General features: G+C 35.0%; 1 protein-coding gene and 1 long non-coding RNA gene across 4 annotated transcripts in view; one reads left to right on the top strand and one right to left on the bottom strand.

Moving 5' to 3' along the window:
* Positions 1–17035, top strand: part of PUS7L (pseudouridine synthase 7 like) — a 32098-nt gene extending 15063 nt beyond the window's left edge. For all 3 annotated transcript variants that reach the window (XM_032593953.1, XM_030322367.1, XM_032593952.1), the window contains 7 exons: positions 1803–1962; positions 4539–4731; positions 7388–7486; positions 9869–9950; positions 11091–11371; positions 15035–15088; positions 16127–17035. In XM_032593953.1, coding sequence (XP_032449844.1) covers positions 1832–1962; positions 4539–4731; positions 7388–7486; positions 9869–9950; positions 11091–11371; positions 15035–15088; positions 16127–16453 — 1167 coding nt within the window. In that variant the 5' untranslated portion in view covers positions 1803–1831 and the 3' untranslated portion in view covers positions 16454–17035. The remainder of the gene's footprint in view (positions 1–1802; positions 1963–4538; positions 4732–7387; positions 7487–9868; positions 9951–11090; positions 11372–15034; positions 15089–16126) is intronic.
* The window catches only part of LOC115518834, a 37448-nt gene continuing 26183 nt past the window's right edge, over positions 7973–19237 (bottom strand). The window contains exon 3 of the long non-coding RNA XR_003970332.1: positions 7973–8203. This is a non-coding gene — a long non-coding RNA (uncharacterized LOC115518834). The remainder of the gene's footprint in view (positions 8204–19237) is intronic.

The raw sequence follows: 19237 nt of genomic DNA, 5'->3' as shown, positions 1-19237 counted from the left end.
TTTCTCTACATTTTAAATATGGGCTTTTCATTTCATTTTATTTGAAACAAGTGATATAAATAGCAGTCTTGGACTAAGACGTTTATATTCGAATCCATTTGGTTAGGATAACGTGAAAGTGTAAAGAACAGATTGTAACTTAGACACAGAATTGACGTGTATGATTCTTTCCTTTCTTTTACTTCTTTTATCAGTTCTTTAAGAATAACAGAAGTCATAGTAAATTTAACTTATCACTGCTATAATAGAAAATTTGGAGAAATCTAGGAAGCTGTATGATCGTATAAAAAATAATGGCCCTAGTGGTAAAAAATATCTAGAAAGTAATGGATAGTGCCTGAATATTCTTCAGAAATTATATCTGTTTATACTTTAACAATTCTTAAATGTGCAAGCAAAAATATTTTTCTTATAAAAATTAAAACATTGAAAATATACAATATTGCATTGTAGATTTTTAAAACTTTTACATAAATTATATGCACTATGCATATTTTTGAAACCTGCTATTTTCATGTTTTTAGAGATTATTCATTAAGAGATATAAATAACAGGTCTTCCCCATTCTTTTAAACAACTGCATGATATTCTAAAGTGTGGATATTATAAGCTCTTGTTTAGCTATTGTATATATTTATAGATAGATAGATAGATAGAGTTCACATCCTTCTACTTCCTGAATCATGTTTATGTTTAATGTTCATTTTTCCTAGAGTACTCATTATTCACAGAGACCCTTGTAGCTGCCGATGACAATTATGACAACTGAACAAAATATAAATTATTTTGCAAAAAACCCTGTGTTTCCATTTCATGACTTGAGGGAAGAGGGCAATAGTTTGATGTATCTTATATGTAAATATGGTGACTTGTGGGTTGTGGTATTTTGTTACTATCAATGCTGGTGGGTTATGTAGGCCAGCATATGGGGGAACTTCTTTGGTGTTAGTTGGTACTGGGCTTGTTCCTTCTCCCTACCTCCATAATCTCACTCCCACTGTGTCATCTGGTAGACATTTTAAGCACCTACCACAAGGCAAGCACCCTTCTATCTACTGGTTTGCTGTCCTGGAACTACCAGTTTGTGGGGCGGACAAACATAAAGAGATAAATTATAATGGCAAGTGTCATGATATCCATAATGACAACTTGTGGAGACATGCCAGATTATGTAATCAACACGTTGTGGAGTTTATTTATTCATTCACTTGACAATTATCTGCATACTTACTGTGTGTTAGGCTGTGGGTGTTAACGATTGAGAAAACCAACACGATCCCTGCTTAGGAGCATTCAGTGTGGGGAACTTGGAAAGAATTTGAGAGAGAACTGCTGCTGTTGTTGGATCATGAGGAGTGCATACAAGCATTGCAAGTAAAATGGGAGGAACACATTTAAACAGAGGGATTCAAATGTGTGCAAGTACAAAGCTGTGGAAGGATCTAGTCCATCCAGGAATTATGAGATAGTCTCTGGGTTGTATAAGATACATGAATGGAAGTGGCACATGTGGAGACTGAAAAGGGAGATTATGGCCAGATATGAATGCCCAATTAAGGAATTTAGATGTTTTTTTCTGTAAGCCTTTGCTGAGCCAATTAGTATTTTTTAAATGATAGTTGTAATCTAAGACACTGATTTTGTATCTTGACTAAAAAATACTTATACCTACTTAAATGAATAATTTGATTCATTATATTAACCTGTTTGTCTACTAAGAATGTAATTGATGTATCACAGCTGGTGTGTGTGTGTGTGTGTGTGTGTGTGTGTGTGTAATCTTGTGTTTTTCTTTGTTTCAGCCTTTACGCTACGGAAAGAAAATCTGGAAATGTTTGAAGCAGTTGGTTTTTTAGCTATGAAACTTGGTGTGATTCCTTCAGATTTTAGTTATGCAGGCCTTAAAGACAAGAAAGCTGTCACCTATCAAGCAATGGTTGTTAGAAAAGTGACTCCAGAGAGGTAATATGACATTACTTTATAAGATAGAACTTTTCTATCTTATTGCATCAGATAGATAAATGTAAGATTTAAAAAATCAGAACACTAGGAACATATTAACCTCACTATCAATAGTAATTTAAAAAAATTTTGTTTTTAACGTTTATTCATCTTTGAGAGACAGAGAGAGAGCATGAGCGGGGAAGGGGCAGAGAGAGGGAGACACAGAATCGGAAGCAGGCTCCAGGCTCTGAGCTGTCAGCCCAGAGCCTGACGCGGGGCTTGAACTCACGAACTGCGAGATCATGACCTGAGCTGAAGTCCGATGCTCAACCGACTGAGCCACCCAGGCGCTCCAATAGTAATTAATTGATTGAAAGCTTACTGAACAGCACATTCTTTAATAATATGATTATCATCTAAATAGCATTATATCTTAAATTTACACTGAAGGGGCACCTGAGTGGCTCAGTTGGTTAAGCGTCTGACTTCGGCTCAGATTATGATCTCCCAGTTTGTGGGTTCGAGCCCTGCGTCGGGCTCTGTTCTGACAGCTCAGAGCCTGGAGCCTGCTTCCAATTCTGTGTCTCCCTCTCTCTCTGTTCCTCCCCTACTTGGACTCTCTCTTTCTGTCTCTCTCTCAAAAATAAATAAACATTAAATTTATACTACAAATATAGGTTGTTTTAAGACAGACACTTTGAGAAGTGAAAGATTTTAAATGATCTGAATTGTTTCTAAAAATCCTGTACCAGCGCCTGGCTGGCACAGTTGGTATAGCCTGTGACTCTTGATCTCAGGGTTGTAAGTTCAAGCCCTGTGTTGGGTATAGAAATGACATAAAATTAAAAGTTTAAAAAATACCCCGTACCATATTTGAATATGCATTTATATTCAGGACAGTGTGTTACAAATGTATGTATTTTTAATTACTATAATACTTTTTATGCTTTTATCGTCATGGTTCCTTACATTTAAAATAAATCCTCGGGGCGCCTGGGTGGCTCAGTCGGTTAAGCAGCCGACTTCAGCTCAGGTCACAATCTCACGGTCTGTGAGTTTGAGCCCCGCGTCGGGCTCTGTGCTGACAGCTCAGAGCCTGGAGCCTGTTTCAGATTCTGTGTCTCCCCTCTCTGACCCACCCCCATTCATGCTCTGTCTCTGTCTCAAAAATAAATAAACGTTAAAAAAATAAATAAAATAAAATAAATCCTCATTAAATGAAGAGCAAAGTATTCAAATTAACCTCCTTTCAGCTTTCTCAAATTTTAAAAATATTTTTTGTAATTGTAAAATAAATACATATTTATTACAGTAGATTCAGAAAATAGAAGAATGTAAGAATGAAGTTAAAAGTCACTAATAATTCCACTACTCAGAATAGCCACAGTAACCTCTTTTTTTTCTTTTCTTTTCTTTTCTTTTCTTTTCTTTTCTTTTCTTTTCTTTTCTTTACTTTTTTTTTTTAGTATACTTGACACACAATGTTACATTAGTGTCAGATACACAGCATAGTGATTCAGCAGCCTGGAGCTTGCTTCAAGTTCTGTTTCCCTCTTTCTGTCCCTCCCTGACCCCATGCTCTGTCTCTGTCTCTCTCTCAAAAATAAATAAACATAAAAAAAAATTTTTTTTAAAGTACAGTATAGTAAGAGAGAAAGACTTTAGCTTTCAAAGATATTTAGATGTTAGAAACTGGTTTTCAACTACTAAAGACAAAATATTATTAATTCCTAGGAGGAGAGAGCCCTTTGATTTGGCTAATGGGTATAGGATTTTAATTACCCTTCAAGTAATAGTAAGATTTTAGCAGATGAAAAAAACTTGAAGACGTATTTGGACGAGCAGTAAGTTAACTACCTACCTGATAAAACAGATAGTTCCTATAAGTATGACAGAAAATATGAATGTAAGGAAAATGCTTTCTTACAGAGTCTTTAAAGGTATGCTAATAATTGGAATCTATTCTTTAGACTTGGGAAAGAATTGAAAGTTTGAGTAAGAAAATGTTCAGAGCAGGGGCGCCTGGGTGGCTCATTCGTTTGAAGGTCCGATTTCTGCTCAGGTCGTGGTCTCGTGGTTCATGAGTTTGAGCCCCACATCGGGCTCTGTGCTGACAGCTCAGAACCTGGAGCCTGCTTTGGATTCTGTGTCTCCCTCTCTCTCTGCCCCTCCCCCACTCTCAAAAATAAATAAATATTAAAGAAAAAGTGTTCAGAGCAGAATTTTAGTAAAATCCTCTGGTGCTACTGGTTTTTCTTAGTAATGTTGGAGGAAGAGAGACTGAGGAGGAAAGGAACAAAGTCTGAGGACAGGAAGACTAGAACAGTTAAGAGGTTTTTACCAGTTAAATTAAGGAGAAGTCAGAAGGCACAGATAAAGTGATAGCATTAGGAGTATGTGTTTCAGGTCATAAAACAACTCTGTTAATATGATCCTATAATAATGGGTTTTTTAGTGCACATTCGTTGAAATAACATTAACTTTTGAATTTTTAGGTGTTCTGGTATAAGTGGTTGTCTGGCAACTGTCATTTAAACTTACATTAATTTTTAAATGTAAGATTTAACTGAGTCTATATGATTTATCGTTTATAGGTTGAAAAATATTGAAAAAGAAATTGAAAAGAAAAGAATGAATGTGTTTAATATTCGATCTATAGATGATTCCCTTAGACTTGGTCAGCTCAAAGGAAATCACTTTGATATTGTCATCAGAAATTTAAAAAACCAGATAAATGACTCTGCAAACCTGAAAGACAGAATTTTAGAGGCAATAGAAAATGTTAAGGTAAGAAAACTCAATTTTAAAATAATGTTATAGGAAAATGTTTATAATCCTCTTTACACTGAGGCAGGAAGAAAAACGTACCTTTTTTTAAATGTGTATATGTAATTATTTAAAAAATGACAGGGACATTTGGCTTATTTTTAATTTTCTTGGTAGTATATTTTTGTATTAAAAAACAGCTTTAATGTGATTTTTAAAAATGTAACATATAGTGTTATCCAGAGTGTGTGGGGAGGGGGAAGCTATCTATATAAGAACAGAGGTAGGTTTTTTTGGTTGTTATTTGTATGTTTAGCACATGCCATATAGAGTAGTATTTTAGGCAAAAGGATTATTTTTTTTTGGAAATTTGTTCAGTAATTTTTTTCAGAAATCTTTGGTAAATAGTTACATTACTTATCAGAATTATATACAATCTTTTTCTTTTTAGTCTAATTATGATTTTTTTCAATGTAGTAAATCACATGCATTTTATTATGTCTTGCAATAAAAAGGTATTTAACATAAACATATAAGTGACATTTGCCAGGCATCTAAACATACCATAGCCTTCAGTCTGATCATCTAGAGTATGGTTAGCAAACTTTCTCTGTAGAGGGCTAGGCATATGGTCTCTTTTGCAGCCACTATACTGCCATTGTGTGGAAGCAGCCATAGACAATACATAAATGAATGAGCATGGTTGTGTTCCAATAAAACTTTATTTACAAAAATAGGTGTAGGGCCACATTTGACTTATAGGCCATTAGTCGTTTGACAAGTTCTGATCTAGACCAGTAATCCTCAATCTGGGATGCTTGTACGCAATCTCAGTAGTCAATCTCTACCCCCAAACCAATTAAATAAGAACATTTGGGAATGCAGCTTAGTTTATTAATATTTTTAAAAACTCCCTAGCTGATTTTACTCTACAGCTAACATTGAGAAACACTGATATAAGATTCTGACCACAAAGACCTTTTTACACAGTTTTATTCCTCTCCAAAGAAAAGCAAACAAACAAAAAGCCAGGTTTTTAATCAGTTATTATGCCTTATAGTCAGGAAAATGACTTCTAATAAAGATTTTTAAAATTCAGCACATTTACCTGTGCATAGACACTGTTTGATTGTATACTCCTTATATGGTTGTTTTTCCCTTACTTCTGTATCTAAAATTCTTTTCTCTGTCCTGAAAAACTGCTACTAAAATAATATCCCTTAAAAAGGGGAGAAAGTTTCTCTGAAGTCTGATAGCATTTATTGCCTGTCTTTCATTTGGAACTTATGGATACACAACTGCTAGTTATAAAATCCCAAAATCCCCATTAGAAATGGTTTTAGCTTTAGCCAACTTTCCTTTAGTTCTGAAAATAAGAAGTCTTTGAAGTTTTGTTTTAGACGGTTATAACTTTGACCACTAGAAACCTTTTGTTATATCCAGCCCTAAGTAATTTGAAGGGGTATTTAAAACTCTTCTGGTTATTCTAGGATATTATTTGATATTATTTTTCCAAATTTGAAGTAATAATTGCTGAATGAATAAATATGATCTCCTCTCATAAAGTGAGTGTGGAAGACTCTTATCTTTCAAGAAACCATCTGGGCCCTGATGTTTTCCTTGTGAGAGCATGTTTAACCACTGACTATTATTGTCTTTAAGGTTGAAGAGTAATTTACAATTTTCTGTTCTTGGGGAAGTGATGCCATGTCATTCTCTTGACTCAGGTCTTTAGAAACTGAGATAATTAAAAAATGAATTGTTCTGTATAAAGGAACTAAGACTTGCTGGGTTTGAAGTAAATGTATTGCTTATTCCCAGCATCTCCAGACAACAGGAGCATCTCAGAATCAGAAAGAGCTTTAGAGCAAAGATCACACCCAGTAACCAGTTCATCCCAGTTTTCCCAGAACTTCCCCAATTTTAACATTGAAAGTCCTGCATCCTAGAATACCCTTCAGTAATATGAATGGAAAGCTGACCTATTTTTTAAGGCTTTTTTTGCTGGCCTTATTTTCTAACATTTAATTGTTTGTTTTTCTTCTTTCTTTTCTTTAATTGTATAGCATATCTCAGACCATTTGGTTCCCATGTGTATATTGCTGATTACAGTATTCTTTTATTAAAATAAATATGAAGAGGAAACTTGATTAGATATCTGACACAATAATTCTATTAATGTGTTGTAGTCACTTTGGGCCTATGACAAAGACCCATAGACTGGGTGACTTTTAAATCACAGAAATATATTTTGTATCATGCTGGAGGCTGAAAGCCTGAGATCAGGGTGCCAGCCTTGTCTTCGTGTTGTATTCTCACATGGTGGAAATAGAGTGAGCTAGCTCCAAGGTCTTTTCTTAGAAGGGCACTAATCCCATTCATGAGAGCTCTGATTACCTCCCAGCGTCCCCACCTCCAAATACCATCACATTGGAGGTTAGGATTTCAACGTATGAATTTTGGGGGATATACAGGCATACAGTCCATAACAATATGCTTTTTTTTTTTAATTTTAGTTTTTAATTTTTTTTAATATAATTTATTGTCAAATTGGCTAACATTGTATACAGTGCACTCTTGGTTTTGGGGGTAGATTCCCGTGGTTTATCGCTTACATACAACACCCAGTGCTCACATAATAATATGCTCTTAATGATTGATTTTCTTGTATTTGTAGAATAAAGGGTTTGTAAATTACTATGGACCGCAGAGATTTGGGATGGGAAGGAAAGTTCACACTGACCAGATTGGATTGGCTTTGCTGAAGAGTGAAATGGTATGGATTAAAAAAAAAACACTCTGCTCTGATTTGTTTTGTCAGTTATACTTACTACGTAACCCAGCCCTTTGCTTTGTTAACCCAGCATGTGAATGCATATGTACACACATACATACACCATATGCTACATTATTGAACATTTATGAGCAGCTATTGTAGTCTTAGTATCACACTGTAATAAAGTGAAATTGTATGTGATGTCCCTGTGTTTAATACTTGAGACTTAACAGAGAATTGATGAGCACTCACCAAATTCTTAATGAAGTGAATGGAGGATTTGGAGGAAACGTAACACCCTATAATTCCAGAAATATGGCATCCGATGATGCAAAATTCACATTTCTTACAGCATTTAAACAAAAGCTGTCCCCTCTTTTAAACTTCATATTCTGTGCTTCTCATTTTTTTTTTTTTTTAACTTTGCTAGAGCTTTAGCTGTCAATTGTTGCTGTGTGACAAACAAACTACTCGCAAACTGCATGGTCTATAATGATGAGCATTTATTATCTCACTGTCTCTGAGGGTCAGGCATCTGGGAGCAGCCAAGCTGGGTGTTGCAGCATCAGGGTGTCTCATGGTGTGCAGTCACACTGTCAGCCAGGGTTATAGTCTTTGATGACTTGATGAGGCACAGAGGATCTCCTTCCAAGCACACTCTGCTTTTGGCAGGAAGCATTAGTTTCCCATCATGGGACTACTCATGGAGTGACTTCCCTATGAGAGAGGAGTTCAGGAGCACAAATGAATGAGAGAGAGAGACCACAGCATAAATCGAGTGTCTTTTATAATGTAATCTTAGAAGTGACATCGTCACTTCTGCTCTGTTTTACTCACTGGGCACGCAGATCCACCCTGGTAAGTACAGAAGAGGACTGCACGAGGCATGAGTACCAGGGAATGGAGATCAGCGGGGGCCAACTTCGAGGCTGGCCCCATGCTAGAAAGCCATATTTTCTTTCCTTGGAAACATTTTCTCCCCAACCTTTATATTCTTTGCATCTCAATTTAAATTCTCATCCCATTCCCAAGAAAAATTGAATTATTCTTATCTTGTGACTTCAAAGCCTCTTGGATTTCCCATCTTAGGTTTTATTATATTTTACTGTTAATGTTTATTTAATCGTTTCCAGTAAACAAACACTATGTCTCTCTTGCTCAACATTCCACCCCTGGTACTCTGCATAGTGCCTAGCACATCACAGATGCTTAGTAATATTTATTTGAATGAATTAGCTTCTTAACATATATTTGTTTGAATGGATGAATGAATACTGTAAAATAAGACTGGGATTTTAGGTTGAATGATCTATTTTAAGATCCTTTCCTACTCTAAAACATATACTTATGAATCACCATGCTGGAGACAGTATAATAATAATAATAATAATAATAATAATAATATAGAGGACCTCATAGATAGCATTAAAAAAAAGGAACATCTTTTAATCTATTTAGTTTTCAAAAGAAAATATTAATATTGGCAATAAAAAAAAAGATTTTGGCAATTATTTTAAAGACCAAAGCATTCCAAAACTTGAGAACTGGAATGAAATTTAGTGGTTCACCATTTTCCTATGCTTATTACCTCCCCTGTTTTTGTTGTCTATGTTGGTCAGGTTTGAGTTTTATGTCATTAGTTCATACATGCAGTCATAACTCAATGATAGAGATAAGGAATGACAGAAGTAGAATATGGAAGTGATGGGAGGCACTTTTTCCAGTTGAGAATATTTTGTTTTAATTTTTTTTAACTTTTATTTATTTTTGAGAGACAGAGCATGAATGGGAGAGGAGTAGAGAGAGAGGGAGACACAGAATCCAAAGCAGGCTCCAGGCTCTGAGATGTCAGCATAGAGCCTGACATGGGGCTCAAACCCACGAACTGCGTGATCATGATCTGAGCCGAAGTCAGATGTTCAACCAACTGAGCCACCCAGGTGCCCCAGTTCAGAATATTTTAAACCTGTGTGTAAAGTTGCTTGGTACAGATTTATTTACCAATTTAACACTGTTTAATTTTTGAAAGCTTGAAGATAAAATTGCAGCACCAAATATCATTGGTTAAGTGCCTATTTTTTTTTTTTTTTATGATGCTAGAGAATTTGTATCTTTTTTTAAAAAGTGATTTGCAGCCACCTGGGTGGCTCAGTCAATTAAGCATCTGACTCTTGATTTTGGCTCAGGTCATGATCTCGCAATTTGTGAGTTTGAGCCCAGCATCCGGTTCTGTGCTGACAGCATGGAGCCTGTTTGTGACTCTCTCTCTCCCTCTCTCTGCCCCTCCCTGCTCATGCTTTCTCTCTCAAAAATAAATAAACATTTTTTAAAAAAGCAATTTGTCATTTTCATTTACTATGTTTGCTTGCTTGATTTTTAAAGGTGGAGGCTGTGAAATTATTTCTTACACCAGAAGATTTGGATGATCCTGTAAACAGAGCAAAGAAATATTTTCTTCAAACTGGTATTTAAAAGTTTCTTTACCCCATACATAGTCATGCAAATCTATAATATAAATGTATGTCATTAGGCAGGCATTCATTGCAACATAAATGTGATAGGAAATAGATTATAGTATGTTATATATTTAATAATTTTATTACATGGCCAAGACACTTTAGTTTGGGCCAAATATCCAGAACTCTTGTCTGTTTTAACTCTTGCCTGGGGGTAGGAGTAAGGGGAGAAATAGCTTCTTAGTTTTTCTTGGTCTGTACCCTCAGAGGAGATAAGAATTCCAAATTCTAAACTGGTACTGATGGAAGTATATGCTACAACTCGGGGAGACTGAAAAACCAACTACATAAAAGTATTATTTGTTGTATCCAAAACTTTGTGCATTGATTTGGGCTTAGTCGCCATTCAGCCCTGTCAATTTTGACACTTTAGCCCAATGTCATGGTTTATAATGCAGAATGTTTAATGAGAAGCACTAAAGAAAAGTGGTTATGAGTGTGGGTTCTAGAGTCAATCTACATGGAGTTTCACTCTCGAAATGACGTATGTGTTTGTATTATTTAGAGTCCAGAGAACATAATGTCCTTACGGCAATGATTCATACAGTTCAGTGTGCATGAGCAACATGTGGCACATTTACTAAAATGAGGATTCCTACCTGAATAAGCCTCTTTGCAGTAGAGTCCATCAATTTAATTTTAAAAAGCACCCCATTAGCAAGGCCTGTTAGCATACATGAAGGATCCAACCTTTCTTATTCCAAATATTCTATATAAGTGTTCATAATAGCTCTTTAAAAATCTATAGGCTCACAGGTTTATTTCATGCCTTTTTTAAAAGAGGTCCTCTGAATAATTCCCAGTTAGTTTATCTCCATTCTGAAGTAGGTATTACTAATGTGCTTTTTGCTATTTTTTTTAAAGCAGGGAAAATGAATGGAGAATGGACTATATGACTAATGATCTTTATTAAACAAACAAACTCTTCAGGTATAGCTAGGTTTATAGTTGGTAATAAGCATCATCTTCATATTCAAGTTTATAAGATGACACAGTTCATTGCCTCTCATTTAGAGGGCATAATAAAGGTACTTATAACTGGCCTTTAAAGGAAAGTGGTTGACTCACTGATTTTCTCTTTATTTCAGAGGATGCTAAAGGCACACTTTCATTGATGCCTGAATTCAAAGTTCGAGAGAGAGCATTGTTGGAGTCACTGCATCGCTTTGGCATGACGGAGGAGGGTTGTATCCAGGCGTGGTTCTCTTTTCCCCATTCTATGCGCATATTCTACGTTCATGCATATAGCAGTAAAATTTGGAATGAGGCAGTATCCTACAGACTTGGAACCTATGGGTCAAGAGTAGTAGAGGGTGATTTGGTCTCTTTGGGTGAAGATGTTGACGATGAACATTTCCCAAATAATAAAGTAAGTATCCTTTCATCAAAGTTTTCAAAGAGTTGTTACTACACTTAGAATATTAGAGAAGCTCGTTTTTAGAAATCATTTAGCACTAAACACACTTTATTTTTTTCGCTTGTATTTATTTGCTTATCTTCTGCTTCTATGCTGTTAACTGAGGCTTAACACCTATCTGTAAACAGAAAGATAAAAATAGTCACTGGTATTAAGTAAAAGGTACAAACGTAGTAAACCTTCCTTTAAAGAACATGTTAAAAAAATTACGGAAGTAATGCACAAAATAGTGCCATTAAAAGTGAAAAACTGAAACTTTACATACAAAGCTGTCATCTTGCCACCACTCTTATTGTGTGTCCAGGAAATCAACCTCTGTTTTTTTCATATATGTTCTTCTAGACCTTTTTCTATGCTTTCACATAAATATCTATAGAAAACTGTATTTTTATTCTATTAGCTAACATGAATAAAAGCAAAGGCAGGGCTTAGGAGCTCAGAACTTAAAATATGAAAAGGAAAAAATACAGTTTTTATAATGATGGTATATAGGGTGTGTAATGTTTGGATGTATTTTATATAAATGTGATTTTATATAATTGCCATTTACAACTTGCTTTTTTTATAAATTATAAAAATTATAATATAAATTTTATAAAATTTTTATAATGGAAAGTTTCTCTTTCCATTTCTTCTCTGTCCAACTAGTATTTTTATCTTGGGCTTGAACAGTTAAAATAATGAAACTGAATTATATAAATCAAGTAAAGAAATTTATTTTATATATAATGCAAAGAATAAATTAAAATGCAAAAATAACATTATCTCAAGTTAGTCTCAGAAATACGTTATAAAAGTTAGTGAAGGTATTTTGAGTAGTAATTTCATATATAACATCATAAAATCATTGAATTCTAGATGAGAAAAGGGTTTTAGAGACTCTCTTTCCTAACTCCCATTTTGTAGAAATGAAAATTGAGACCCAGATTGGAGAGGAGACAGATTAAGTGACATAGGTAGCAGAATTAAAAAGACCCTAGCCTGAATTGGTCCCTAGCAGAGAAATCATGGAATATAGAAAACGTGTCTGCATCTAGAGAGAACATGGGCCAGTTTTTCAAAAAGGAAGAAAAATAGAAAGATAGACTCTGAATTCTATGTAAAGGAAACTTTATCTAAATTAATGGCACAGTCTGGATGTATGAATTAAGGTTTTGTTTGTTTTGTTTTTGTTTTTGTTTTAAGTAATGGAGATCCACCTCAAACTAACTTAAGGCAAAGCAGACAGGAATTCATTGGCCCTCATAACCAAGGTGCTGATTCAGGCGCAGCTCTATCCAGAGGTTAAGCAGTCTCTTAAATAATCTCTATCTTCTTTTCTTCATCTTTCAGCTCTGCTTTCCTATGTTAGAGCCATTCTGAGTCTGGGTCATTCTTTTAGTGGCAAGATGGTCATGAGCATCTCTAAGCTTATCTCTTGTGTGTAAGTGATGAATCATGGGAATCTACTCCCAAAGCCAAGAGTACACTGTATACTCTGTATGTTAGCTAACTTGACAATAAATTATATTAAAAAAACAAACAAACAAAAACCCAGATTAATGTGACTGCGAAAACAAAAACAAACAAACAAAAAACCACCTTGTAGAGAAGAGGACTTTTTTCCCCCATGGAATAAAAGCCATGGGATTAGGTCTCTCTGGCTAGGAGTGACCAGGCTTGGGTCCCATATCCAGGCCCAAACCAATTATTGTGGCCTGGAGTATGTCATTGGCTAAGCCTATGTTCCAAAGGATCCTTCCTGGAACCACCCCATAAAAATCACATTTGCGACCTGGCAATGAGGGTGCTACTACTGGAAAAGAGAGAGTAAAGGCTGAATAAGCCAGAGAAACAGATGTCTCCTTCACTGTTTCATTGAATGGGTGGGTGGCTTATAAATATTTAGTCAAGAAAGGGATTACTGGGAGCATAAAATGGTCATTTAACTGAGACAACATCTGAAACTGTGTAAAAAGAAATACAGCATTATAGGCTTTACTTTAACTCATGTGAGTGGAAGAAGAGCTATCAGTGATCTCCTTTTTATAAATACTGAAAAATCATGTTTTTTTTCACATATTCCAGGAAACATGTTCTTTTAAATATTACCTGTGCTACGCATTATTTAGTAAGTTAGCCATTACTAATTCAGATTTTCATCTGAATATTAAAGGTTACTTTGACAAGATATGGTAATAATCTCTGAAATACATGTCTTATAAGACTTTGTTCAACGTAACATTTTGCAAGGAGAGTTGCAGGATCAGAAGCGTATCTTCTTTTCTTTTGGAGCTGTAAGAGAAAGGAGAACATTTTCTTCCTCATGTCTTGCTAAGTTTCCTTCTATTAGCAAAAAACTAAAAGTCTTTATATATTGTAAGACCAATCATTTATACTCTATTAGTACATACTAAGAAAAGAAAAAGCAAGACTTACAGATCCAAAATGGTAACATATGAAAAGAAAAAAGACAATCAAGTTTCTAATAAATGGTATATGGGGCATATCATGTTGTGCATCTACAGTTAAAAATTGTAGGAAACTATAGGACACTATTGTGATTCCCTCCTTGATAGGATTACTAGACAGGTACAGATACACCTTTATTTCAAGTCACAAGGTAGATTTTCTTATAGTTTTTTGTGAACAAGATAGAGAAATGTGTTAGGTGAATTAATTAAAAAATTAGGTGAATTCATAGTTGGGGAGTAACCATACACCAAAAGTATGTTTGTTAATCAAAAAATTGATTGATATCAATCTGGAGGGAGTTCTCCAAACACAAAACATGGTCTTCTGTACTTGACCACATTTTCTGGTATTTTCATAGGCTTATCAGTTTGTGAAAGACAAAAAGCTGGAAATGATGATGCAGGAGAGACCCTCATCCCATGGATTTGGTCAGATCACATCTAGAGTTTTATATCCATTTTTGAGTGCAGCAATTAAAAAACTTACCAATAAGCAAACATACAAACCCAAAATGAAAAACAGAAAAGGGAAGCATCTAATCTATTGATTAGAGTAGGCAGACTTGAAGGGAAAGCCAGCAGAGTTAGAGGGGATCTGGACACTACATTATGTGATGAATGCTTTGGAAGGTGGGGGTCCTGTTCATCCTTGTTTAGTGATGACAGCTGCCTTTATACCTGAGTTTCATATGTTAGAGAAATCAGAATGACCTATTCTGTAGTGTCCTATAGCAGCATTTCTCAGACTTACCACATACCTCTTTTTTTTCCCCTGCCTCCTGTTACTGTTCTGTGAAACACGTTTTGAGAGACACCACTTCTCGGAGAGTATTATGATATTTGTTGGGGACAGAGGTGGCAGGGGGTGTGGTGGTTTCAGAGAGTGGAGTTTTGATTCAGCGTAACAACTTTGTAAGTCAGGAAAAGTTGGCGATAAGGTGAAATTATCACCTCAGAGTGTTAAGCTACCTCCATTCTCTACGTGTTCCAATTTGACTTGGTTAAAGCAGGAAGCGTTCTAATTTTTATGCAGTCTAGAAACAAATTGTGAACATACTCTTGTTTGGGTACATGTATATTCAGCATGGGAGTCGAATTATACATAACAGGGAAAATTGAGGGAATGAATCATCCATATTTTTGTCATGTTTTTAAAAAATAGGTTCATCTAGTAACTGAAGAAGAGGAATCAGCTAACACATATGCAATACATCAGGTAAATTTGCTTAAGAATTGGCATCACTTTGGTCTAAATGTAGATATTGAGATATTGTGTCCAAAAGACAAAATGTTGATTAGTTTTCTTCTCTACCTTCCTTTTTTTTTTAACCACTTTTTAATTCAGGTGCAATTATATACAATAAAATTCACTCTTCTCAGTTTCCAATTCTAAGAGTTTCGATAAACACATGCAGGCTTAATGATCACCACAGAAATCAAGATAAAGTAACATTTTCATCTCTCCCTAAAATTTCCCTGTGCCCCTTTTTAGTCAACCCGTACCCCTAGTCCCTGGCAGGAGCTTGTCCATTTTCTGTCCCTATAGTTTTGCCTTTGAAAGAATGTCAAATGGAATCTTACAGTATATGGCCTTTTGTGTCTAGCTTCTTTCAATTAGCATAATTAATTTGAAATCCATTCATGTTGTGTGCATTTGAATTTTTTACCTTGTTCCTCTTTCTGACTAACCGTTTGGTACCAGTAGTTCAAGAAAAATGTCTAGAAATCACCCGCAAAGGAGGAGAGCCTTACAAAAGGCATAAGCAGCTGTATATGCTGCTAGTGGTTCGCTTTCATGTTTTTAAATAAGTAAGAAGAATATAACATCATCAGCCAAAATACCAGTTATATTATTGAACAGTAGGGATTCATCTTTGTGTTATAGAAACAATACGCTTTTAGGATTGAATGACTACGTTGAGGTTAAGTCTTTGTCAGCTAATTAAATGTACCAGAACTTCTTGTTTCCTCTCTTCTGCATTAACGATAGTTTGTCTAGTAGTATCTGACTTGAGTTGGTTACCTTGGTTATTGTGAATCCTTCTTGATTTTAGTTAGCTCTCTGCCTGGCAGCATTTAAAATAATCAAAGTAGTGTGGTGGTCAGTAGCATGTTTTAGGCTGATTGTGATGTTTATATCCTGAGACATAATGATTGTATCTCAAGGATTATTTCATATACCAAATCTCAGTGTTACAATGATCATGTATTTTTCTGAAGGCTGTTTCATCTGTATTTTTTCCCTTCTACACAGGTGGTTCTTCCAGTGCTTGGATACAATATTCAATACCCGAAGAACAAAGTAGGGCAGTGGTACCAGGAAATACTTAGCAGAGATGGACTGCAGACATGTAGGTTTAAAGTACCTACTCTGAAACTGAATGTTCCAGGATGCTATAGACAGATATTGAAATGTCCCCACAATGTCTCATACCAACTAAAGGAAGAACATGATACTGATGTCAAAATGGAAGGTTCCCACATTGGTGAAGCAACTTTATCTCTTTTGATCTCTTTTGATCTTGATGCTTCGTGTTATGCTACGGTCTGTCTGAGAGAGATAATGAAGCATGACTTTTAGAACCATTAGCCTTGATCTAATCGTATCTGTCATTCTTTAGAAGAGAGGGAGCTAAAATTTCTGGAGCATCTACCATTTACCAGGAGCTTTATAATTGTTATCTCCTGTAATTACAAAACATCCTGAGGAACTAGGAATTTGATGCTGATGTTCCAGAGGACATAGAGCTAGTAAGTGGCAGCATTTGAATTTAAGACTGCAAAGCTTATGTTCCTTCTATGATCTAATGTTTCAGTGACCTTTATTCTGTGCTATAAAGTTTACAATCTTTCTGGACTATTCAGAGCATATAATACTGCAAGGTAACATGTAAAAAAAAACATGTTTGGAGTAATGTTGATATCCTCTACTTGCTTAGAATGTAGATGAAACTAGATTTTAATGAAAGCGTATGATTAGAGAGAAAGATAAATGAAGCATTTTGTTAATTATTATTGTCATTCTCCATTTTTTAAATCATTTATCAGAATAATACATTAGGGAAATATAATTTCTATTATGGTAGCTACCCCGGGGTATTTACCTCTTTATGAGATAAATAATCTTCGGTGAAGATTGAAATAAAATTTTTCATACAATTTCCTTATCTCGATATACATTGACCCTCTTGACTTTCTGTGATTCTTTTCTCTGTCATCAAAAACAAATTTTAGAGTCAGACAGATCTGGGCTCAGACTCCAGCTCTGACACTTACAAGTCACTTTGGGTATGTTGTTGACTCTTTTTGAGACTTACTAAAGAATCAGGACAGCACAACCTCATAAGCAACAAGTAATAGAATTGTCTCCACCTTTTATGTTGCTAGAGGAAGAAAACATTTTGCCTATTTGAAAATTGAAATATTTAACTATCCCACATCGTAAACCATCCTTTACCACTTATATATATCAGTTAAATTTGGAGTGGTGGTGGTATATATTGATTTCGAAGGTCTAGCATCCTTTCATTGCTGGTAGTATAATATGGTGACATTTAAAAAGCAGTATAGAGCATTGTATATCAGTATTTGGCACTTTTATGTACTTAAGTCAGTGAAACTATTTTGGGTATAGTAGCATAAGGAAATAAAATTCAAAAGAAGGAAAAAAGTTACATGCAACACAAAACTTGCTCATTATAACACTTTTATACAGAGTGAAAGAAATTATAGTTTGAAAGTCCAGCATTAGATAACGAAATAAAATGAGATGTATCAACTTGATGGCAAAACATGTAGTTATTAAAAATTATTTTAAATGATGATAAAGGTTTTAGGTATGTGAAAAAAATGTTGTCCCTCAAAACCAGAAGATAGACATTACAAATGCAGTATAAACACTGAATGCAGCTCTTTCAAAGAGAGGCACTTTAGCATAGCGACTAAAAGCACAGTTACTGGGGACAAACTCCCCCAGTTTGAACCTTGGCTCTGCCAGATAGCATGTGGCCTTGGACAAGTTGTTTAAGCTTCGTGTGCTTTGGTTTCAACATCTATAAAACGAGAATGGTAGTATACCTCCCTCATAGGATTATTGTGAGTTCATTTATGTTCATATATGTAAAGTGAGTCCATACCAAGTTCATATATGTAAAGCACCTTGGAAAAATACCTGGTACTTAGTTATTGTTAAATAAGTATCCACAGATTCAAGTTTGGAAAGGAAGAGAAAAACATGAAAATAAGTGTCTTTTTTGTCATTACATATATTATCTTTTTAAACAGGGTGTGTTTTCAGTATTTTTTTTTTAAGTTTATTTATTTTGAGAGAGTGGGTGAGGGGCAGAGAGAGAGAATCCCAAGCAGACTCCGTGCTGTCAGCGCAAAGCCGGATGTGGGGTTTGAACTCATGAACCATGAGGTCACAACCTGAGCTGAAGTTGGATGCCTAACTGACAGAGCCACCCAGGTGCTGTTGTCATTATATATTTTAATAATAAACAGATCTCAGAACACAAAAATTGGAGGTTGTAGTACCATTGTTTTTTTAATTAATTAATTTTTAAAAATTTTATTTTAGAAAGAGTGGGAACAAGGGAGAGGGGCAGAGGGAGAGAGAGAGAGAATTCTAAGCGGGCTCCACACAAAAGAGCTTGATCCCACGACGTTGGGATCATGACCTGAGCTGAAATCAAGGGCCAGATGCTCAACCGACTGAGCCACCCAGGCGCTCCTATCATTGGTTTTTTAAAAATTACCTTTATCATTTTAATATTTATTGAAAATAAAATGCTATATTAAGTAGTAAAAAATTTAGAAAAAATGTTTCATCTCATGATAAATTATATCCCACAAATGTAATCAGAAAATGAATTATGCAAATTGTGACACTCTAGGTATCTTATATGTTGAATTGCAATTAGAAAATATGAAAGCATTAAGATGTGCCATCATTGATATTATTTTCTTTGCCTGTAGATGGCACTATAATTTTAGATATCTTCCTTATTTATTTTATTTATTTAATACTTTGGCCATATGTAAAGAAAGAATCACTGAACTTATTTCAAGTCACGATAAAATGTATTCAGATACTGTTCATGTAGAAAATTATTTTATATGCCTGTAATATTTGACATGTGAATTTTTTTTTCCATTTAAGGCCTTGAATGTACTTTGGACCATATGCTGACCAGTCACCTAGGTTTTTGCAGTTCTCCTGAGCATTTCAGGCCTTCAGAAGAATAATCTTTGAATTAGTTTTAATTTTCTAGGTTGCTCTTGAAACTGAGCAATAGTGCATCAGGATTACTGAGGTGAAACAAATTGAGGTTTTTGTGGCTTACCCTGAACTGCAAGTCGTATG

The sequence above is a fragment of the Lynx canadensis genome, chromosome B4, assembly GCF_007474595.2.
Source record: "Lynx canadensis isolate LIC74 chromosome B4, mLynCan4.pri.v2, whole genome shotgun sequence".
NCBI classification, from domain to species: domain Eukaryota; kingdom Metazoa; phylum Chordata; class Mammalia; order Carnivora; family Felidae; genus Lynx; species Lynx canadensis.
This window is presented reverse-complemented; position numbering and strand designations above follow the sequence as displayed.